Below are 24,616 nucleotides of genomic sequence, written 5' to 3'. Positions count from 1 at the left end.
TGCACACACATTCTCTCACCATTATTATTATTATTATTATTATTATTATTTTGGTGTCGGTGGGGCCAGTAGGTATTACTAAAGATCGATTTAGGTCAGCTAATAATGAGTAAGTGAGAGGATAAGTGTCTGATAGCTTAGTGGTACAGCACTGGACCTGCCACCTCTCACTACCACGGTTCGAGTCAACGTCCACTTTTCTGTTTATCCATCGACTGTCCTTCATTACAAATTACTTTTAACACACACACACACACACACACACACACATACACACACACACACATACACATACACACACACATACACACACACACACACACACACACACACACACACACACAAACACAAACACAAACACACAAACACACAAACACACAAACACACAAACACACATACACACATACACACACACACACACACACACACACACACACACACACACACACACACAAGGTGTATAGCATGTTATATACCTACTATATACAGGTGTATGTCACAGGTATATTCACCTAAAGGTTTATATATTGTAAATACATTCGATTTAGCATAATCCTTATTTAAGATATTAATGGCTTGGTAATGTTAGTGTAGAGGTGGAAATTAACCTTAAAGTTACAGGTGCGATAGTTAGCAAGGTCAGTACTTCTCCAGGTTGAGGGACTGACCACATCATTTTTCCCTCGCCACTGCTTCTTGTTTCTCCACATTCAGCTACCACTGCACTCGACTGAAGAATCCTGCTGTGCAGGCGAAACCCGTCGTAAACAGAGTCCTGTTACACACGTGTACACACACAAAAATCCCGACTGCACAGACTTGATGACTCCCGAAGCTGGAATATTGGCAAGAACCGAGGCTCTGCGCCTCTCCCTGTACCTCCATCAAGCATTATAGCTGCGAGATTATCTCTAATCACATCCACTTCGTCTGTGTCTGTAAATCTCTCAGTAAATAAAATATCTTCCACTCGCGGTGGCGGAGAGAGCACAGAGTTGCCACTACACACGTCCCCCCAAGATTTATTTTTATTTTCGACTGCATGGGGCAGATCGGCTACCTATTGCTTCTTCAGTTTACACCGTAAGTACCATAGCACGTCTGCCGTCTCTTAAAAAAAAAAAACGTAGATAGAGGGATAATGGATGAAAAATATTCATTTGTAAACACGTGGCGATGTTGCCTCAGTCAGGTAAACAAATGGCGTTCGTTGAGAAGACGATGGTTTTACGGAGTTACAAATCGGTGAAAGTTTGCCCCAGTTGCCACTTTACGAATGACGTGATTAAATATTATTGCCCAGTCCCGTAAATTATACAGAGTGACGCCTCGATATAAACACTCGGAAGCCTTTGAAGAGACTGCCAATGATATTGTGTTTCAGGGTGAGATTTGTGGCAGGCGAGTGTGGCAGACGATACTGGTCGGCAGGTATTAAGCTGGCACTCATGCCACGTAAAGTAAGCGTGGAGTATGTTAATGTGCCCTCACGGGTACGTGGGTATGCGGGTAGCACTGCCGGTATCGCAGAGTTAAGGTGGGTAGCGTCTCCGTAGCGGAATGACGCAGCTGGCAGTGTGTACGTAGAAGAATAAGGTAGCCGGTAGCGAGTACGTCGGAGCAGCCATTACATGGGTTAACGCACGTCAGAAATACACTTCAAGTTCTTGGCTACACCCGTCACCTGTAGGTCACCCGGAGTCTGATTCACGGGTCACCGCCCACCCGCTACCAGGTCCCAGACCAGGCCCTCACGGGTTACGTGTCCGATCCTCTGGCATTATCACTCCCATGTCTCTTACATTATCGCTTTACTGAGTCGAGTTTGTCTTGTGCTCGTTTCTAGTCTTTAATTCCCCCAGTTGATGTTTTTACTGAGAAAACTGAGAAATGTCAGGCAGGTTCCTACTTATACATTCAAAAGGGAGCTGGACAGATATTTAAAGTTGGTGCCGGATCAGCCGGCGGTTCGTACGTTGGACTATGTGCGGCCAGCAGCAACAGCCTAGTTGATCAGGCCCTGATCCACCGGGAGATCTGGTCGTGGACCGGGCCGCGGGGGCGTTGATCCCCGGAATAGCCTCCAGATAGGTAGGTAGACTCTTGGATACCTCCCTTTCCTCTCTCTCTCTTCCCGTCATGGCTTTGATTCCGTCACCTTCATGATTCATCGTCAGAGATCAAAACATTGTGGTCATTTGGGTTGGGTCTAGGTGTTATGAAGCTGTGTTGATCTACACGCCAGCAACACTAGTCAAAACATCCTGAGTCATTCACTCTATCCTGAGGGAGGTGGTGCTGCAGATGGTGGTAGATGAGACAGTTTTTGGTGGATGGTGGTTGACGGGGGTGGTGATGGTGGTAGATGAGGCGGTTGCTGGTGAGTGGTGGTGGCTGGTGGTGGTGGTTGGTGGTGCTTGTGCTGCTAATATCACTGCTCTTGTTGACCTTGTTGCTGTTATTACTGCTGGTGCTGATGAATCAGACTCGCGCAGCACCGAGTAACGTTACGAAGACACGTTTCGCCATTTAAACTGAAGTCAGTGAAAGACGTACATCGACGCAGCAGTTGTTGATGGTGTCACATGTGGGCGGGGCCCACTACTACTACTGCCACCATCACTACTACTAGTACTACTACCACCACTACCACTACTACCACCACCACTACTACTACTACCACCACCACCACTACTACTACTACCACCACCACTACTACTACTACCACCACCACTACTACTACTACCACCACCACCACTACTACTACTACTACTACTACTACTACTAGTACCACCACTACCACTACTACTACCACTTCTACTACTAGTACTACCACCACTACTACTACTACTACTACTACTACTACTACTACCACCATCACTACTGTTACTACTAGTACTACCACCACTACTACTACCACTATCACTACAAATACTACTAACTGTTGAGGTAATTCATCACATCCTTCACATGCAGTGATTTCCTTGCAAACCACAACAGCCTTTTCTCACGAGGAGGCCATTTAAAAGCCCCCGGGGGAATTTCTATTAACATTATTACCATAAACTGTTCAGTTATTAAATTTATTATTTCCTAAGAATGTAAACCAGCTCACTAATCTCAGCTGGAGCTGAGTTTACATTGTAGTGCACCGTAAGTTTAGCGAAGCCTTGGCCATTAATATATCGTAAATCTGACGAGAATGGATTACTGCCAACAATGGGGGAGTTGACAAGACACAGGTTTTGGAATAAGCTTAGACACACACACACACACACACACACACACACACACACACACACACACACACACACACACACACACACACTAGTACATCTCCTGAAGCGCACATCAACCAAATAACTGCTGCAGCATATGGGCGCCTAGCAAACCTCAGAACAGCATTCCGACATCTTAATAAGGAATCATTCAGGACCCTGTACACCGTGTACGTTAGGCCCATATTGGAGTATGCGGCACCAGTCTGGAACCCACACCTAGCCAAGCACGTGAAGAAACTAGAGAAAGTGCAAAGGTTTGCAACAAGACTAGTCCCAGAGCTAAGAGGTATGTCATACGAGGAGAGGTTAAGGGAAATCAACCTGACAACACTAGAGGACAGGAGAGATAGGGGGGACATGATAGCTACATACAAAATACTGAGAGGAATTGACAAGGTGGACAAAGACAGGATGTTCCAGAGATTGGACACAGCAACAAGGGGACACAGTTGGAAGTTTAAGACACAGATGAATCACAGGGATGTTAGGAAGTATTTCTTCAGCCACAGAGTAGTCAGGAAGTGGAATAGTTTGGGAAGCGATGTAGTGGAGGCAGGATCTATACATAGCTTTAAGCAGAGGTGTGATAAAGCTCACGGTTCAGGGAAAGAGACCTAGTAGCGACCAGTGAAGAGGCGGGGCCAGGAGCTTGGAATCGATCCCTGCAACCTCAACTAGGTGAGTACAACTAGGTGAGTACACACACAGGTATGATAAACCTCATGAAGCAGGAAGACTGACCTATTAGCGACCAGTGAAGAGGCGGAGCCAGGAGCTATGACTCGACCCCTGAAACCACAACCAGGTGAACACACACACACTGCACCAGTGAACGGTGATCGAGTTTCTTTTGTTCACTGGCTATTAATTCGCCTTGTACGAAGAGAGATGTAGACGCCGCCGAGGCTTTTGTTGTATTTTATCGGCCATTATTTCGTCCTGTTGTGAGACCTTCTTCAGTCCACCGAATGCCACAGTTTTTTAAGTGATAAATAACTCTGGTATAATCACGTGTATTGAAGCATTCTATGTTGAACTGGTATACCCGATTTCAAATTCCGGTTAGATGGATCGCAATCCACAATTGGAGATATATATATATACATGTATATATACGTGAATATATACATATATACAATGCAGTGATTTAAAAGATAAAATGCGTTGATTATAATGTGTTTAGCAAGGGAAATGTCCGCCCTTACTGGGCTACCCTCTGGGGGTGGTGCACGTGCACACACACACACACACACACACACACACACACACACACACACACACACACACACACACACACACACATACACGTCTTAGTGACGGGTTATAGTAAGGTTGTGTGTGGTGTTCCAGGCTGGTATACACACACTCACCAGGATAGCACGGCAGGTATTGTTCGTCTCCTGTGTTAGTGCCACCTTACTAAGCTTCTGTGACGAGCAGTGAGTTTGACGTGGGAGCAGTGAGTTTGACGTGGGAGCAGTGAGTTTGACGTGGGAGCAGTGAGTTTGACGTGGGAGCAGTGAGTTTGACGTGGGAGCAGTGAGTTTGACGTGGGAGCAGTGAGTTTGACGTGGGAGCAGTGAGTTTGACGTGGGAGCATTGATGTCTCTGGTAGGAAAGGAAGTCATGTTGAGTTAAGACGAGGGTCAACACATCTTACTAAGATTCCTGAATGGGGGGGGGGGGATTTAACAGGAGGTGTAAAGCCTATCTACTACACGAGGGCAATTATGGTTGCACGTCACCTGTTCACCACCAGGCAAGAATACTTTAATACCTAACATAGAGCTTAAAGGTGTGTGTGTGTGTGTGTGTGTGTCTGTGTGTGTGTCTGTGTGTGTGTCTGTGTCTGTGTCTGTGTCTGTCTGTCTGTCTGTCTGTCTGTGTTTATACAGAGACATTTATGTCGTGCCGAATAGGTAAAATTGGTCAATTAGCAAGAACTCGTTTAAAATTAAGTCCTTTTTAAAATTTTCTCTTATGCGTTTAAAGATATATTTTTCTTTATTATGTTAATGTATAAAATTAATAATTTTTTACCAAAAGAACCTTAGAAAACTTACCTGACCTTATTATAACAAGCGCAATTTAATTTAGCCTAATCCATCTAAATATATTTTAGATAAGTTTACAATAATTTAATAATAAACTAACACAAATATATTTTTTTTCGTTAGGTTCAGAATGATTTTTGGGAGATTATTGCATACACAAATTTTCGCTTGCCCTTTTCGGCAAGAAGAACGTTGCTATTTAAGCCAAAATCGCAAATTTTACCTATTCGACACAATACCATGGCTGGAACGATACACAAATAACCCGCACATACAAGAGAGGAGCTCACGACGACGTTTCGGTCTGACTTGGACCATTTACATAGTCACACTGACTTTGTGACTTTGTAAGTGGTCCAAGTCGGACCGAAACGTCGTCGCAAGCTCCTCTCTTCTATGTGCGGGTTATTTGTGTATACACCTGAGAATATATTCTAAAATTTGTAGGTGCATTCTCCTTCCTCGGATCAACACTTGCAGTTTTAGCGAGTATGATAATCCATTCTGACATGCTACGAGTATAACCTAACTTTATTTCTACCAGTACATGTACAAGGTATACAAGTACATGTACAAGGTATACAAGTACATGTACAAGGTATACAAGTACATGTACAAGGTATACAAGTACATGTACAAGGTTTACAGACCATAACTGACATCAATGACATACTACTACATAGAAAGCCACTTGTTATGCAGAACATTTCGGGCAAATTAGGTCAGTTTTGTCCCAGGATGCGACCCACATCAGTCCACTAACACCCAGGTACCCATTTTACTGATGGGTGAACATAGACAACCGGTGTAAAGAAACACACCCAGTGCATCTACCCTGGCTGGGAATCGAACCCAGACCCTAACCATGTGAAGCGAGAGCTATAACCACCAGCCCACGGGGCCTGTTCCATATAGGCTGCCACCCGTGTAGCGAACCAAGCGCTGAGGATTTAACGATCAACAAGGGCCCCATCGTTATACAAGCACCTCGGTTCATCCACCAAAGCTGTGAATCAGTATGGTTGACTTGTAACGGTAGTGCTGGCCGACTTGTCTGGGCTGCTGGCCGACTTGTCTGGGCTGCTGGCCGACTTGTCTGGGTTGCTGGCCGACTTGTCTGGGCTGCTGGCCGACTTGTCAGGGCTGCTGGCCCTTGGCCATTGGTACACTAAGGGAAAACACCATAAGTGTCCGGGGCCCAAAACTGTTCAACAGCCTCCCATCAAGCATTAGGGGAATTGCCAATAAACCCCTGGCTGCCTTCAAGAGAGAGCTGGACAGATACCTAAAGTCAGTGCCGGATCAGCCGGGCTGTGGCTCGTACGTTGGACTGCGTGCGGCCAGCAGTAACAGCCTAGTTGATCAGGCCCTGATCCATCGGGAGGCCTGGTCATGGACCGGGCCGCGGGGGCGTTGATCCCCGGAATAACCTCCAGGTAACCTCCAGGTACACGGTGCATTCTCTGTCTCTTGCATTTTGCCTCCTTTGACCACCGTGTTGTACACTTACATTACTGTAAATATTGTAAATACCAACTTGTTTGGTGAAGGTAATACCGCTGTTGTCCTTTGCTTGCTCCAATATTTGTTTGCTTACGACGAGGTGTTTAGGCCATTCTACACCTGTGTGAGTGGTATTCATCGATAATCCATCGGATAACTGGGAGTACCTGACACCCCAGGCACCTATTTACTGCTAGGTGAACAGGGTAAGGAGAAAGGCACTCGGGTACTTACTGCTAGGTGAACAGGGACAGCAAGTGTTGTGAGATACGATTATTGGTTTTGACTCTGGTTCAAGTGGTATAATTTTTTATAATTCTCTCTCTCTCTCTCTCTCTCTCTCTCTCTCTCTCTCTCTCTCTCTCTCTCTCTCTCTCTCTCTGTCTGCCTCTGTCTGCCTCTGTCTCTCTGTCCCTCTCTGTCCCCCTCTGTCTCTCTTTGTCACTCAGACAAGCACCTTCATTCCGTGTTCTCTCCTCCTTCAGGCAAGCTACTGGAGTCGCTGAAGAACAACGCCATGGGCGGGGGTGAAGAACCGCCCACGCCGCCCCACACGCCCCAGAGGGAGAATGCCCACATACCCACCAGTGAAGGGGGCGGGGGCAGGCCGCCCATACCATCGCTGGACCCACTACAGCAGCAGGCCCTGCAGGCCAGGGTGAGTACTCCAGCAGTTAACTCTAGATTTCTAACTAAATTGTGTAATTCACCTTGGTCTGGGGAGGGTTCTTTATATTATGTAATCTGTGCGTCTGTGGGGCTTTAAAAGCAGGTAATCTTCCCTAGTTCTGTAGAGGGATTTCTAAAGCCTCATTAATGTTACTGTGTCATATAAAGGAGACAGTACTGTACCTTGGTACAGTAATGGCCATATGAAGGAGGCAATACTGTACCTTGGGTTTAAGACTTTTAAAAAACAGGTTTACATTTGATCTACTTACGCGTGCAGTAGCGTACCGATACCTCGCAGTATCGGTACGCGGTGCACGGTGATATGGCCGTGCACTAAGACTGGTGCACGGGTGCTCAGCCTACCTCGGTAGAAGACGGTGAGTGTGATAAACATTCGATCTCTGGTGTTGAGGTAAATATTGCCTTGAGTGTCAGGTCTGGCCTGAGACAACTTCTCTCTCCTCTCCCAGCATCCCCTCAGCCTCTCTGACACACTCAAAACGACAGCTTTGATACACACAAGACAGATGACTCGGCATCTCACCTGTCCACTTGTGGATGCTGTGATTGGATCAGGAGACGAGCTTATCTCCGGGTCCTCTCCGACAGGTAACATCTCTGATACGCGGAAATTAAGGAGCCAATTAGCGAGAGAGTGGGACCACTACGTCACATTAATATACTCAGCTGACTGGCCATTTTTGAGTGGTCATCTTCCTGGTCTCGAACCGGTAGCCCACTTCTACACGTCTCACCCCTGATATCTGCTCCTTGTGAACCAAGGGCCAGGCTACCAGCAGTGAGAGGAGACGTTTTGAACATAGTGAAGAGAAACGTGTTGGCCCCCACCAGCATTCATATCATAGAATAATGTTTTTCCCACGTCATTAAATAATAAAGAATTAGACACATGAGCAACATCTGGGTATCTTAATTTGAAGACGTTTCGCCCTCCAGCGACTTTATCAATAGAAGGACACAATGTGAAGACTGGAGAACTATATACAAAAGACGAGATAATCAGTCCCTCAGCCTTGAAGAGCACCTTAGTTGCTTCAGTATTAAAAGTTTGAAGCCGATCGAATGAGGCATTGCACGGTAAATACAATAAAAATGTTTTGTTTAAATAAAACTGGTAAATCACAACTCGCACAGCTCAAAGTTACGGTCAAACTTTAGTTCAGTAAAGCCCACCAGCGCTAAAAGTTTGAAGCCTATCAGTAAAGTCATTCTCCAATTATTAGCATCCAGCGATTTCGATTTTTTTTCTATGTTAGGTATCAAATTTTCATTTACATGGACTAAATTTACTCTCCTGTTCTCATAATGTTTCGCTCAGTAATGTTTCGTTCATAGGAAATGTGCTTTCAGTATACTGAATGTGATTTAATAGGAAGAAAAATCCGCCATATTTTACAAATAAAATTGGGAAACGGGCACGAAAATGCTGTTATACCACCACTGTTGTCTAAACAGAGCACCAACATGGCGTAATACCACCACTGTTGTCTAAACAGAGCACCAACATGGCGTAATACCACCACTGTTGTCTAAACAGAGCACCAACATGGCGTAATACCACCACTGTTGTCTAAACAGAGCACCAACATGGCGTAATACCACCACTGTTGTCTAAACAGAGCACCAACATGGCGTAATACCACCACTGTTGTCTAAACAGAGCACCAACATGGCGTAATACCACCACTGTTGTCTAAACAGAGCACCAACATGGCGTAATACCACCACTGTTGTCTAAACAGAGCACCAACATGGCGTAATACCACCACTGTTGTCTAAACAGAACACCAACATGGCGTAATACCACCACTGTTGTCTAAACAGAGCTCCAACATGGCGTAATACCACCACTGTTGTCTAAACAGAACACCAACATGGCGTAATACCACCACTGTTGTCTAAACAGAACACCAACATGGCGTAATATCACCACTGTTGTCTAAACAGAACATGGCGTAATATCACCACTGTTGTCCAAACAGAACATGGCGTAATACCACCACTGTTGTCTAAACAGAATATACCAGTGGAGAAAAGTGTTGTAAAACACTGACACCATGAAGACATACCAGCAGTATAACGACATCCTTTGTTGACAACGTTTCGCCCACAAAGTATTCTTTATCAAGTCAAATCTGTTTGTGGCTTGATAAGAGCCCACTGTGTGGGAGAAACGTTTTCAATGATCACATTATATTGCATATTTGGTTTCCTGGGATATAGAGCTCACCAATGTTCAGTTCTGGAAAACAGTCAGAAGGTTTTCAAAGTTATTTCGCCCATCCCGAAAATCTAGGAATGGTCGACGTAACATTGACGAGAAGGGCGCATGCACATATCACCAGTGGCATAAACCAGCGTTGAAAGATTTGAAGCCGATCGAACGAGACGTTCTCAAGTACAAACAAAAGTTTGGCAGAAGAGTAGGAGAGAGAAAAAATAAGTCAACCGCTTAAGGTATCCCTGAAGGGATACTTAACCATTAAGGCAAGACCTGGAACATGTGGACTGCCACATCCCACAGTAGGTCTCATGACCCTCTTTTTTTCCGGTCTTTGCTTGCTTCAAACATTCCCAGAGCTGTAGGAAGTCGTGTATAGATGCGTTGCGTGTCTGGAGCGCAAAATCCGAGGCAATTGAGCAGCTGGGAAGCGATCAGGACCAGATTGATTGGACGGTGGTGAAGGAGGCATCAGTGAGTGGCGACACTGCTAGGTTGCTGGTCTCGTTTTTGTACCAGAGTCGTAAGAGAAAACATGTAAATGACCGCCTTATCTTGTCCATCGCGATTTTATTGGCGTTTAATGAAGGCCGAGTGGCGCGGAGTGCTTTGATTCCTCTTTGAGGGAGTCCCGCGGGTGTGAGAGTACGGCGGAACTAGTGGTCATTAGACGCGTGTGGTAGTGGTAGTAAGTTTGGTTGGTGGTTGTGGTAGTGGTGGTGATGTGGTCATTACACGTGTGTGGTAGTGGTAGTAAGTTTGGTTGGTTGTGGTAGTGGTGATGATGTGGTCATTACATGTGTGTGGTAGTGGTAGTAAGTTTGGTTGGTGGTTGTGGTAGTGGTGATGATGTGGTCATTACATGTGTGTGGTAGTGGTAGTAAGTTTGGTTGGTGGTTGTGGTAGTGGTGGTGATGTGGTCATTACACGTGTGTGGTAGTGATAGTAAGTTTGGTTGGTGGTAGTGATGGTGATGTGGTCATTACACGTGTGTGGTAGTGGTGGTGATGTGGTCATTACACGTGTGTGGTAGTGATAGTAAGTTTGGTTGGTGGTAGTGGTGGTGATGTGGTCATTACACGTGTGTGGTAGTGATAGTAAGTTTGGTTGGTGGTAGTGGTGGTGATGTGGTCATTACACGTGTGTGGTAGTGGTGGTGATGTGGTCATTACACGTGTGTGGTAGTGGTGGTGATGTGGTCATTACACGTGTGTGGTAGTGATAGTAAGTTTGGTTGGTGGTAGTGGTGGTGATGTGATCATCAGACGTGTGTGATGGGGGTAGGTTTGGTTGGTTAATCGTATTTAAAGCCTGCCGCTACACGAGGGTCATCACCGGTTAAGAATACTGTTGAGAGACACCTAAGTACTCCAAGAGGCTAGGGACCTACTCTAAATAATAAGATAATGCCTCTTTCGACTGGCTTTAAAGTTCCATAATTGGGGCGCCTTAGTGGGCGACTCGAATTGGCTTTCTGCTGTGTAATTGCCAATTTTCCATTTTGATTTAAAAAAAATTGGATGCAAGTTGCAATGTTATAACTTTTGAATGTCTTGGGCCACGGGGGCGTTGACCCCCGGAACGGCCTCCAGGTAGGTAGCAGGTAGTACACTCAGAACCAGATGACCGGGGAAACAGGGAAGGGACAGGGTGACCAAATCACCAGGCCTTGGAGGCCTGGTCAAGGACTGGGCCGCGGGGGCGTTGACCCCCCGGAACACCCTCCGGGTAGACTCTAGATAGGAAAACTCCCAAAACGCGTCAGAGGTCTAGCAAAGGTTAACAGACTGTTCCAGAGGCTAGGACCAAGAATACAGCGTCACCTGGAATCCACCTGCCTACCTGAAGGGTATACCGGGGATCAACTCTCCTGCGGCCCGGTCCACGACCAGGCCTCCCAGTGGATCAGGGCCTGATCAACCAGGCTGTTACTGCTGGCCAACATACGAACCACAGCCTGGCTGATCCGGCACCGACTTTTATCTGTCCAGCTCCCTCTTGTAGGCAGCCAGAGGCCTTCATCTAAGTACTTAAAATGAGCCACGGGATGTTAGAAATGTCTCTCTAGTTACAAGGGTGTATGGAAACTGAATGAGCTCGACGGAGGCGAATAAGCTGTATGTGGAGGCACACTCCACATACAGCATGCGCAGCTGCATGAACAGGTACAATAGGGCCTGAAACCCATCTGGAGGTAAAAGTGGTAGATCGAGGCAGATAAAAGAGTGGAGAGGGAAGGGGAACAGATGAAGGGAAAGGAAGAGAATAGGTGGAGGGGAAGGAGTGGGTGGAGGCTGTTACCTGGTAGTGGGAAGGAGTGATGTAAGGATCGCGTGTGGGTAGCACCCGCCCCTCTCACACCAACCTGAAGACACTGTTTACCATGGTGCTGTCAGGCTGCCATTGCGGTTCTGGTGATGTCCTTCCTCAGGACTCACTGCTACAGTCTTCCCACTGCCAAGGTCTTCCCACTGCGAGTTGTATGCATCACTGCTGTGAAGGATACAACTCGCACTACCGTAGCTGTGAAACACTCGACGTCCCACAAATTAGAGATGAAAATCGGACGAGGTAGACGGAAATATCCAATTTTCATAACCAATTACTGGCTTTGTTGTGAGAAAATAGTCGAGATTCCCGGAGGTGCGACAACGGAGGTTCCCGGAGGTGCGAACACTCTACCACTGGAAGTGCGATAACGGGGCAAGTCTTCGGGACCACTACTTGGTTATCACTTCGCCAGATCGCGCTAGTCACCCCACACAGCAACAAATGGACCGTTCGTTTACCTATCACAAGGCGCGTCGAATCCTAATCCAGCTTGTAATCGTAACAACTACTTATGCATAGAAAGACCTTGATGTATTTTTTTTTTTTTTTGAGGGCGGAGGGAGGGAAACATCGAAGTGCACTTCGAAGTGATAACTATCGCTAGATTAAGCACGAAGTCTCCCCACACACACGAGATCCACACTTCTGACACTTGCCGGTGCTGCATGGATGGAGTAAAAAATTCAGTGAGTTTTTTTCGGCGTGTCTCGTAATGATGGAGGTGGAAGGTCATTGTTTGACATGATTGAAGGATCGCTGGCTCAGATGACCGCTTGCCTCCAGGTGAGAAGATAGTGACGCTTTGATGAAAGGGAGGAGGTGATCGAAGCTGCCCGCTCACCCGCCAACATCCTTAAGGTACCATCTTTACGGCTCGTCTCGTAATTTACTGGAGTTTAGTGACAGATATTCAATACAAAAGCAGTGGGACCAGATAAGATATCTCCAGGTGCACTGAAAGGAGCAGAAAATCTGCGTGGCCCAATAGCCAGTGTGTGTAGACGTTATGATTGGTTATGACCTCAGACCACGAGGACCCAGGGACCTACCAGGAGCTGCAACACCCAGGGACCCACGGGAATTAGGAGCGGCAGCATCCAGGGATCCACGAGGACCAGGGGCTACAACACCAAGGGACCCACGAGGACCAGGGCCTACAACACCGAGGGACCCACAAGGACCAGGGCTGCAGTCGTCAGGGACCCACGAGGACCAGGGCTGCAGTCTTCAGGGTCTCAGAGATTTCTTCCCTCCCATTAAAGTCAACCCAAATTTTGAACATTCGTTCGCTTCTTCACGTTCGAAAAATCTTCAAAACAAATAGATAAGAATCTTGACACAGTCGTGTCTCCAGAGGTTGTGAGAAACGTCATCGAAATGCAACAACGAAATGTGAAAAAGATTCTCTGACGAACGAGAAATGTTGCAAAAACCCGATGCCTAGTGCAAATGCAGTTTCTCGGACAATTTACTGTGTCAGTCGGTGCAAGGAGCGGTTGCAGGCTCGATCCTCCGTCTTCAAATCGCGTCCCGTTATCTGACCAGTTCAGACCACAAGGAATTTCCTTTCTCCATCACAACACTCCGTGTGTCGACCTATTGCGATAGCACAAAATGCCAGCTAAAGTGCGATGGCAGGGCATGAAGAACAGGCAAATAACAGGTAAGAACAAAACAAAATGTAAATTTACAGAGAGAAGAGAAAGCAGAGAGACAAATGAAGAGGACACAACTGGCAAACCTGGCAGACAGAGGCGGCCAGGCTTGGCCGAACAACCTCTTCTCACTTTATAGGATTTCTTTTTTTTGTCAGATGTTAAGGCCATGTTACTGGTGTTGCAGGTGTTGTGGGGTGCGTTACTGCTGCTGCTGCAGGTGCTGCGTGTTACTGCAGGTGCTGTGCGTTGCTGATGCAGTTGCTGTGTGTTACTGTTGCAATTGCTGTGTGTTGTTGCAGATGCTGTGTATTACTGCTACTGCAGGTGCTGTGTGGTACTGCAGCTGCTAGTTGCTGTGTGTTGCTGCAGCTGCTAGGTGCTGTGTGTTGCTGCAGCTGCTAGGTGCTGTGTGGTACTGCAGCTGCTAGTTGCTGTGTGTTGCTGCAGCTGCTAGGTGCTGTGTGTTGCTGCAGCTGCTAGGTGCTGTGTGTTGCTGCAGCTGCTAGGTGCTGTGTGTTGCTGCAGCTGCTAGGTGCTGTGTGTTGCTGCTAGGTTAGTGTAAAATGAGGAATCTCAGATTAAGTAATTCAGACACAGGAGACCCAGCTGGTTCTTACCACCAGACACAGGAGACCCAGCTGGTTCTTACCACCAGACACAGGAGACCCAGCTGGTTCTTACCACCAGACACAGGAGACCCGGCTGGTTCTTACCACCAGACACAGGAGACCCGGCTGGTTCTTACCACCAGACACAGGAGACCCGGCTGGGTCTTACCACCAGACACAGGAGACCCGGCTGGGTCTTACCACCAGACACAGGAGACCCGGCTGGGTCTTACCACCAGACACAGGAGACCCGGCTGGGTCTTACCACCAGACACAGGAGACCCGGCTGGGTCTTACCACCAGACACAGGAGACCCAGCTGGGTCTTACCACCAGACACAGGAGACCCAGCTGGGTCTTACCACCAGACACAGGAGACCCAGCTGGGTCTTACCACCAGACACTCCTTCCCTCCTCATACCTCACTGAGGGAGATTTAATGATGTAGAAGATTGTAAATAGTCGGGGAGTGGGTGGTCTGGTGTGTGGGAGGAAATCTGACGCGTGGCAGTACATGGGAGTACATGGGAAACACAGAGAGCGGAGTACTTGAAAGTCCACACAGAAAAACATAAGACTGTGGGAGATCTATCGCATGGGAGACAGCAGAGAGAGATGCTGGTCAGCGGGTGGGAGAGAAATATAGAGACCAGGAAATAGGATGTGGGAGATAGACGGAGATATATGAGGGAAGAGGGTGTGGTCAGAGATTTATGGTAAAGTGGCGTTGCCACAGCGCTGCTGGACGCTAACACTCACCCAGTGATGATGGAGAAATTATGCACACGTATTTGCAAGCTGTCGGGAAAGAATATAAGATGGCAAGAGACAGCAGTGGGATTACCGAGGTGGGAATGTTGAATTGTGGGTGTAGATGTGTGTTTGGGTGAAGGCATATATATATATGTGCGAATGTAGGGTGCATATATGTGTGTGTGTGTGTGTGTGTGTGTGTGTGTGTGTGTGTGTGTGTGTTTGCCTTTGTAAATACACAGGAGCAGTAACATTGTTTGTGTCTTGTATACACCCCTCGACAATGGGTCGACTAACACCCAGGTAGTATAAGACGACTTGCCCCTACGTCTTACCCAGCCCAGGATGCGACCCATAGCAGTCTATTAACACTGGTGCTCTGGTGGCCTGGTGGTTAACGCTCTCGCTTCACACGGTGAGAGCCTGGGTTCGATTCCCAGCCAGAGTAGAAACATTGGACGTGTTTCTTTCAACCTGTTGTCTATGTTCCCCATCAGTAAAATGGGTACCTGGGTGTTAGTCGACTGGTGTGGGTCGCATCCTGGGACACTGACCTAAGGAGGCCTGGTCACAGACCGGGCCGCGGGGGCGTTGACCCCCGGAACTCTCTCCAGGTATCCAGGTATCACCAGGTATCACCAGGTATCACCCAAGTACCTATTTACTGCTAGATAAACAGAGGCATCAGGTGTAAGACGACTTGCCCCTACACCTCACCCAGCCCAGGATGCGACCCACAACACCCTACTAAAACCCAGCTACAACTGACCCACAGGTGTTTAAAAAAAAGTTTAACGAGGGCTCAAACACACATGTTTAACAACGGTCTCAGGTGTTACAGGCATTTGTACACAAACTCCAATGTTTCAGAACCAGAACCAAAAAGATAACCGCGCCATTTTCTCTAATAAAAGCGAATATAAAAGCCTTTTCCAGCGAGTCTAGGCTACGCCATTAACTGATAACCTCCAGAAGATAACACGTCATCACGGCTGCAGTCTCGTCAGTTCCATTACACACAAAGGTTGGTTATCGTCCACCAGTCGTAAAGATAACCAACAGTTCCACTGAGTAGATAGGATAATCTCCATCTATCAGGTAAGTCGATCTTAACCACATCAACTCTTCCAATTAACTGAGTAAATATTCGTTATCTTGTAATATTTAATTAAGTCGTATGAAATTATTATTGTTTCTATTATTATTATTATTATTGTTATTGTTATTGTTATTATTATTATTATTATTATTATTATTATTATTATTATTATTATTATTATTGTTATTATTATTATTATTATTATTATTATTATTATTATTATTGTTATTATTATTATTGTTATTATTATTATTGTTATTATTATTATTATTATTATTATTATTATTATTATTATTATTACTTTCACGGGGAAGCGCTAAATCCGTACACCAAAGGGACTGAACTCCTTAAAAATCACCCCTCAACTCTTCAACTTCCTCACCATAATAATCACCTCTGTATTCGACTGTAGAAACCTGCTGTGTGGGCGAAACGTTGGCAGCAGCAGATACCCAGGTATTGCACATGTGTCATTGATCAGTACACTCAGGTGTTGCACATATTTTCCAATCTACAACATGTTCGTGTAGTCACCTCTATGTGGTTGCAGGGGTCGATTCACAGCTCCTGGCCCCGCCTCTCCTCTGGAACCTCCGTATGACGTCACACTACTGGATAATTAACATCCACCACATTGCTGGTAACGCTGGTGTTGGCCTCGTTATTACCACTTGTTCTTACCCGCGTTGCTTACGATGGGTCGTTAAAACTAGTGTGACTGGTTTATTTATAGTGCGCATGGCATACTTCATCCGTGTCTCGGTTGTTTTAGTGCGCATGGCATACTTCATCCGCGTCTCGGTTGTTTTAGTGCGCATGGCATACTTCATCCGCGTCTCGGTTGTTTTAGTGCGCATGGCATACTTCATCCGCGTCTCGGTTGTTTTAGTGCGCATGGCATACTTCATCCGCGTCTCGGTTGTTTTAGTGCGCATGGCATACTTCATCCGCGTCTCGGTTGTTTTAGTGCGCATGGCATACTTCATCCGCGTCTCGGTTGTTTTAGTGCGCATGGCATACTTCATCCGCGTCTTGGTTGTTTTAGTGCGCATGGCATACTTCATCCGCGTCTCGGTTGTTTTAGTGCGCATGGCATACTTCATCCGCGTCTCGGTTGTTTTAGGGAACTTGGTTAAGTTCTTCAAGAAGGAACTTGGTTAAGTTCTTCAAGAAGGAACTTGGTTAAGTTCTTCAAGAAGGAACTTGGTTAAGTTCTTCAAGAAGGAACTTGGTTAAGTTCTTCAAGAGGGAACTTGGTTAAGTTCTTCAAGAAGGAACTTGGTTAAGTTCTTCAAGAAGGAACTTGGTTAAGTTCTTCAAGAAGGAACTTGGTTAAGTTCTTCAAGAAGGAACTTGGTTAAGTTCTTCAAGAGATAACTTGGTTAAGTTCTTCAAGAAGGAACTTGGTTAAGTTCTTCAAGAAGGAACTTGGTTAAGTTCTTCAAGAAGGAACTTGGTTAAGTTCTTCAAGAAGGAACTTGGTTAAGTTCTTCAAGAGATAACTTGGTTAAGTTCTTCAAGAGGGAACTTGGTTAAGTTCTTCAAGAGATAACTTGGTTAAGTTCTTCAAGAAGGAACTTGGTTAAGTTCTTCAAGAAGGAACTTGGTTAAGTTCTTCAAGAGATAACTTGGTTAAGTTCTTCAAGAGGGAACTTGGTTAAGTTCTTCAAGAGATAACTTGGTTAAGTTCTTCAAGAAGGAACTTGGTTAAGTTCTTCAAGAAGGAACTTGGTTAAGTTCTTCAAGAAGGAACTTGGTTAAGTTCTTCAAGAGATAACTTGGTTAAGTTCTTCAAGAGAGAACTTGGTTAAGTTCTTCAAGAAGGAACTTGGTTAAGTTCTTCAAGAAGGAACTTGGTTAAGTTCTTCAAGAAGGAACTTGGTTAAGTTCTTCAAGAAGGAACTTGGTTAAGTTCTTCAAGAAGGAACTTGGTTAAGTTCTTCAAGAAGGAACTTGGTTAAGTTCTTCAAGAAGGAACTTGGTTAAGTTCTTCAAGAAGGAACTTGGTTAAGTTCTTCAAGAAGGAACTTGGTTAAGTTCTTCAAGAAGGAACTTGGTTAAGTTCTTCAAGAAGGAACTTGGTTAAGTTCTTCAAGAGATAACTTGGTTAAGTTCTTCAAGAAAGAACTTGGTTAAGTTCTTCAAGAGGGAACTTGGTTAAGTTCTTCAAGAGATAACTTGGTTAAGTTCTTCAAGAGATAACTTGGTTAAGTTCTTCAAGAGATAACTTGGTTAAGTTCTTCAAGAGATAACTTGGTTAAGTTCTTCAAGAAGGAACTTGGTTAAGTTCTTCAAGAAGGAACTTGGTTAAGTTCTTCAAGAGAGAACTTGGTTAAGTTCTTCAAGAAGGAACTTGGTTAAGTTCTTCAAGAAGGAACTTGGTTAAGTTCTTCAAGAAGGAACTTGGTTAAGTTCTTCAAGAAGGAACTTGGTTAAGTTCTTCAAGAAGGAACTTGGTTAAGTTCTTCAAGAAGGAACTTGGTTAAGTTCTTCAAGAAGGAACTTGGTTAAGTTCTTCAAGAAGGAACTTGGTTAAGTTCTTCAAGAAGGAACTTGGTTAAGTTCTTCAAGAAGGAACTTGGTTAAGTTCTTCAAGAGGGAACTTGGTTAAGTTCTTCAAGAGGGAACTTGGTTAAGTTCTTCAAGAAGGAACTTGGTTAAGTTCTTCAAGAAGGAACTTGGTTAAGTTCTTCAAGAAGGAACTTGGTTAAGTTCTTCAAGAAGGAACTTGGTTAAGTTCTTCAAGAGGGAACTTGGTTAAGTTCTTCAAGAGGGAACTTGGTTAAGTTCTTCAAGAGGGAACTTGGTTAAGTTCTTCAAGAGGGAACTTGGTTAAGTTCTTCAAGAAGGAACTTGGTTAAGTTCTTCAAGAAGGAACTTGGTTAAGTTCTTCAAGAAGGAACTTGGTTAAGTTCTTCAAGAAGGAACTTGGTTAAGTTCTTCAAGAAGGAACTTGGTTAAGTTCTTCAAGAAGGAACTTGGTTAAGTTCTTCAAGAAGGAACTTGGTTAAGTTCTTCAAGAAGGAACTTGGTTAAGTTCTTCAAGAAGGAACTTGGTTAAGTTCTTCAAGAAGGAACTTGGTTAAGTTCTTCAAGAAGGAACTTGGTTAAGTTCTTCAAGAAGGAACTTGGTTAAGTTCTTCAAGAGATAACTTGGTTAAGTTCTTCAAGAAGGAACTTGGTTAAGTTCTTCAAGAAGGAACTTGGTTAAGTTCTTCAAGAAGGAACTACATTCACATTGATACAAAATTCACTTAACCATTAATCAGTAATGTTTCAAGGCCTATTGCAGTGTAGGCCTCATAAAACCTTTTATTGCAAGATCTGGTTCTCGTTGCTCCTGCTGTGGGTACCTCATTTTTGGAATAATAATAATTATAGTAATTCAGTATGCTTGTGCATGCAGATAAACCTTGTTGTTTTCCAAAGAGAACAACACTTTTAACAGGAGTGACAGCGAGTAACTTAAACATGGATGAGTTGTTTTTATGCTGACGCTGCCATCACCCCGCACTCGTCAGGTTGGAGAGAGAGAGAGAGAGAATGAATTTCAAATGAGATGATGTAGGTAACAGCTCTTAGCTTGTAAATAAAGTTAGGAACCTTAACCTAACCCTGTGTAAAAAAAAAAAATAGGTGTGGGGGAGAGACTTGAGAGGGAAGGTAGAAAGAGGGGAAGGTAAGGGGTACCAAAAGTCATATATATAATTAACAGTTGCTGTCGAAATAAAAGTCTCAGTGGATGTATTAGTCTCGTGTGTCTGTCTCTGTCCAAACTCTGAGCTTCTCGTTCACTAGTTTATTATGTATGGAAATTCTACTTCTGGGTGAGATTAAATAGGATGGTTGTAGTGGATGGAACTGGTTGACTCTAGGGGAGTGGGGGTGATGTGGTGGAGGGAGAGGAGTTTTTGATGTACGTAAAATTTTTAATTAAAAAAATGGATACTTCGTTAGTGTGCTGCTACATCATTCTGTATGGTAATTATATAGTGGGAACGAAAGCAATGTATACCCTAAGCCTTCTGGTATTGCCCCTGTTCCCACTGAGAAGATTTCATGAAATCACTTGTTCAACATTTCACAGACTTCCTATTTATTTTTCTGTGAGCTTTCCTCTCTCCATCAGTCGAGGTACCTGGTCTTTGTGGCTGTTGTCTTCTGATGTGGTCGTAAAGGTGTTCTGGCTCAGACTCGGCCTTGTCTGCTAGGTCAGTCTCAGACTGTCAGTGCGCCTCTCCTCATCCCTGCATATTCGTTTTTTGCTAATTTACTCACTTTTCTGTTCTCTATTGTCCTTCGCTTCTACAGGTTTTCCATTCTAATATATGTGTGTGTATATGTGTGTATGTGTGTGTAAACTGACTTGAATTAGGGGGGGTTATCTTTGATATATAATCTCCGCTCGCCCGTCAGTCCACACCCACCACCGTCCAAACCCAACTCTGCCTGTCTACACAAAAAAACAGGTTAATTATAGCTAATGGTCCGTGCAGGATGATTTTAAAGAGCCTGGGCTGGAGGTCTGGAGTTATGTGGTCAGTATCAATGGTTGCATGCTAACTCACTCACTCTTTTGTCATTCATGGAAAGAATCTTCCTGTTTTCTCTGTTTAATGGTGATGCCTTGTGTCTGATGGACACTATTTGGAGGGTGTTCCGGGGGTCAACGCTCCCATGGCCTAGCCCTTGGCCATGCCTCCCGGTAGATCAGGGCCTGATCAACCAGGCTGTTACTGCTGGCCACACGTTGACCAAATTATGAACCACAGCCCGGCTGATCGGGTACTGGCTTTTGGTATCTGTCCAGCTCCCTCTTGAAGGCAGCCAGGGGTCTATTGATAATTCCCCTTATGCCTGGTGGGAGGCTGTTGAACAGTCTTGGGTCCTGGACATTTTATTGTTTTCTTTATCTTAGTGTACTAATGGCACCCTCTTTTCATTAGGGGGTATGTTGCACCGTCTGCCCAGTCTTTTGCTTTCGTAGGGAGTGGTTCCGGTGTGCAAATTTGGGACCAGTTCCTGATACGCAACTCTTACTGCATAGACAATGAAACATTAAGAATCTCTCACATAATTAACTTCTGGGTACATATTTACTGCTAGGTCAGCATGGCCAGCATACAGGAGACTTCCCACCTGTTTCAATTCGCCTGAGAATCTAACCCGTTTCCTCTCGGTTGCTTGCCGAACACTGCACCTCTTCCCCTCCTATGGGTACACTTGAAGGATGTCATTATCGGGGAAAATTTGTCTCGTGCCTAGAGCGGCTTAGGAATATTGTTTACATGTGTGAGGGAAGAAAGACGAATGGAGTGGAAATTTCCCTAGTTATTATTTCCCCGCCAGAACCGTCACCGCCTCACACCCACCAACAATTTTTCTCTCGGTGTACGTACGCTGGGAGTTTGATTTAATCCCTATTTTAGGGATTAAAGTATTATTGACTGGTAGTGACAAGGTTACATGCAGCCTTGATGGCTATAGCGTAGTCGATAGACTTTAACCCACCCCCTCCCCCGATAACCAACCAGCCAACAGCGCCTGTTTATATCCCCCGACTTTATTTATACCGCCATCTAGGCAGCTGAAACTCTATGTACAACACCCCAGAAACAATTAGACTTATTTCTTAATTCTTCCTTGTAATATGTATGGCTGTGGAGGTTGCTGTGATGGGTAAACAATGATCGCAGTGGGTTCACAGCGTTGTGCTGTGAATGAGCCATGAACAGGCAGATAACATCGAGGGACGACGAGATATCCTCCCCCCTCCATCCCCCCCAGAACACGACAAATGATGACAGGGTTGAAGTCTGTGTCCGCCAGCGGCTGACACTGATCGCTACCTCACACCGCTCCACCACATGCCACGGATCTGTTTGTACCCGGTGAAATACGCCCGTTTGTCGCCGTAAATTGCGTTTTGGTTGGGTTACAACGACGCAGATACGCAGCTCTCTACGCTAACCCGCTGCTAGTTACGCCGTTATCTGGCGAGAGGGATGCCGCCGAGCTAGTGTCGAGTGAGGTAGGTAATTGGTGCTGTTTCTCCTGCTTCAGGATCTGGGTATGGGTATCGTGGACGTGTGCCCAGAGTACCAGTAATGAGGCTCCTCGTGTCACTAGCTTACCCAGAAACGGCAAAATTTGTCGTGTTGGTCTTAGTGAGGACGATTTACTTTGCTACGCTCCTCCGCCCGTGTGACAGGTTTCTCCTATTTTGTTGCGTTTTGTCGAGGTGAGCCAAGTGGCAGAGGTGGGCGGTCTGCGGGCGTGCGGGCGCGCCAAGGAGGGAGAAAAACAAAGAGGGTGATGAGTGGGCAATGCGAGATCTTTTGTGGGGAGATGAGAGTGTGTGTGTACTGGAGAAGACGTGATATTAGCGGTGTCGTGGTGGGTGGGCGGGCGGGTGAGCGGGCAAGAAGGCAGGCAGGCAGGAAGGTAGACAGCCAGGCAGACAGGCAGGGAGGAAGGAAGGTAAGCAGGAAGGCAGGCAAGCAGGTACGAAGGAAAACAGACAAGCAAACAGGCAGGCAGGCAAGCAAGCAAGCAGACAGAAAGGAGGCAGGCAGGAAGGCACAAGCACAGAAGAATTTCTGGTACCCGGCAGGCAGGCAGGCAGGCAAGCAAGCAAGCAAGCAAGCAAGCAAGCAAGCAGGCACAGAGACACAAGCACATAAGACTCGCTGGTACCCACCAGACAGCAGTGTGACACATCCCAGTTGTGCTTATGACTGACCGTGGTGAATACATCAGTGGAGCTGAGTGCAAAAGACCTTTCAAGGAAGAGAGTGCCTTGATATTGCTCTTCTGATAAAGGGGGCTAGCGGGCCGCCGCCAACGCCAACAGCCTCGCTGAACAGAGAAGCCTGCTCTTGTGGGCTGCAAGAGTAGAAACTCTCGAAACCTGTCACAGATATATTACAGATTTGTTGAGTGAAATGCTGAATGTACAGGAAGGTTATGTAAGGAATTGATGCAGTTGAAGGGAGACGCACCTTGTGTGGTGGGAGACGCACCTTGTATGGTGGGAGACCCATTTTGTGTTGTGGGAGACCCACCTTAAGTAGGTAACTTGCAGTGTATGTTGAAAATGGTATAAAATACCGAAAAGTTGCACATATACCTTACTTATCAACTTGCAATGTACGGTATAACTTCCTTCAGTATATAATCTACACTTACATTCTGTAATGCTGGTAACATCCAGGTTAAAATGGTAGATAGAATGAGGATAGATGGAGAGAGGAAGAGACAAACGGATAGATGTACCTCTCACCAGTTTCAAGGGCTTTCCTTTCCCCTCGTCCTGTAATGAGGTCAGGCTTTCCTGTTGACTGCCTAGTCAACCAGGCTGTTTGTACTAGCGGTCTGCTAGCCCCACATCGCCATCACAACCCGGCTCATCCAGCACTTGCAGCAAGGTGTCCAGAGTTTTGAAAAATGCCATCATCGTTCCGGCAATATTTCTGATATCTACTGGTAGTATATTTAAGAGTCTCGGGTCCACGCATGTTGACATAGTGTTCTCTAATTATTCCCCTGGCTTCCCTGCTCTTCACTTTTATTTCTCCCTCTCTTTCATGTCTCTCACTCCAGTAAGTTATGACAATGTGCTGTTAGGGACTTGCATCCAGGTATATGTTAAGAGGCATCTCCTCCCCCGTTCCTGAAAAAAAATCCAAATCCTGTGAAACACACACACACACACACACACACACACACACACACACACACACACACACACACGTACTCATATACAACAGGTCTAGTGTCTAAACGACATGTGCCTTGGACAAAATAGTAACAAAATGGTAACTAACACACACACACACACACACACACACACACACACACACACACACACACACACACACACACACACGTACTCATATACAACAGGTCTAGTGTCTAAACGACATGTGCCTTGGACAAAATAGTAACAAAATGGTAACTAACACACACACACACACACACACACACACTCACACTCACACTCACTGCAAGCACTAAACCTTCATGACTACATGTGGGTTGGCCTCCTACATGTACCCAAGACGGGTAGGAAGCCAAGACATTAGTGTATGCAAAACACGCCCTACTGGAGTACTCATGTAGTGTGAGAATGGAATATGTGAATATATTTGTAAGGTGTGACGTCTGAATAAGAAAATACAAGTGTGAGGGTATGGCTGGGTATAAGGCATACCCAGCCAACCTGTGATGGGTATCGAGGGATCTCTTATCCTCGCCGGGGTACGTGGTAATACAACTTGCCTTTTGTTATGACGTTAACAAAGTTACATGAAGTTCCACGGGCATTATTCTAGTTTGAAACCGGTCGGATGAGGCGTTCTTGAGGTGTAAGGCTACAAATTTTCTTTTTTTTCGGTTACGTATGGTTGGTGTTACA

General features: G+C 45.6%; 1 protein-coding gene across 11 annotated transcripts in view; it reads left to right on the top strand.

Moving 5' to 3' along the window:
• LOC128698209 (zinc finger protein castor homolog 1) overlaps positions 1 to 24,616 on the top strand; it is a 522,290-nt gene that overhangs the window by 374,591 nt on the left and 123,083 nt on the right. For all 11 annotated transcript variants that reach the window (XM_070098617.1, XM_070098621.1, XM_070098618.1 and 8 more), the window contains one exon: positions 7,324 to 7,496. In XM_070098617.1, coding sequence (XP_069954718.1) covers positions 7,324 to 7,496 — 173 coding nt within the window. The remainder of the gene's footprint in view (positions 1 to 7,323; positions 7,497 to 24,616) is intronic.

This window comes from Cherax quadricarinatus, chromosome 63, assembly GCF_038502225.1.
Source record: "Cherax quadricarinatus isolate ZL_2023a chromosome 63, ASM3850222v1, whole genome shotgun sequence".
NCBI classification, from domain to species: Eukaryota; Metazoa; Arthropoda; class Malacostraca; order Decapoda; family Parastacidae; genus Cherax; species Cherax quadricarinatus.
This window is presented reverse-complemented; position numbering and strand designations above follow the sequence as displayed.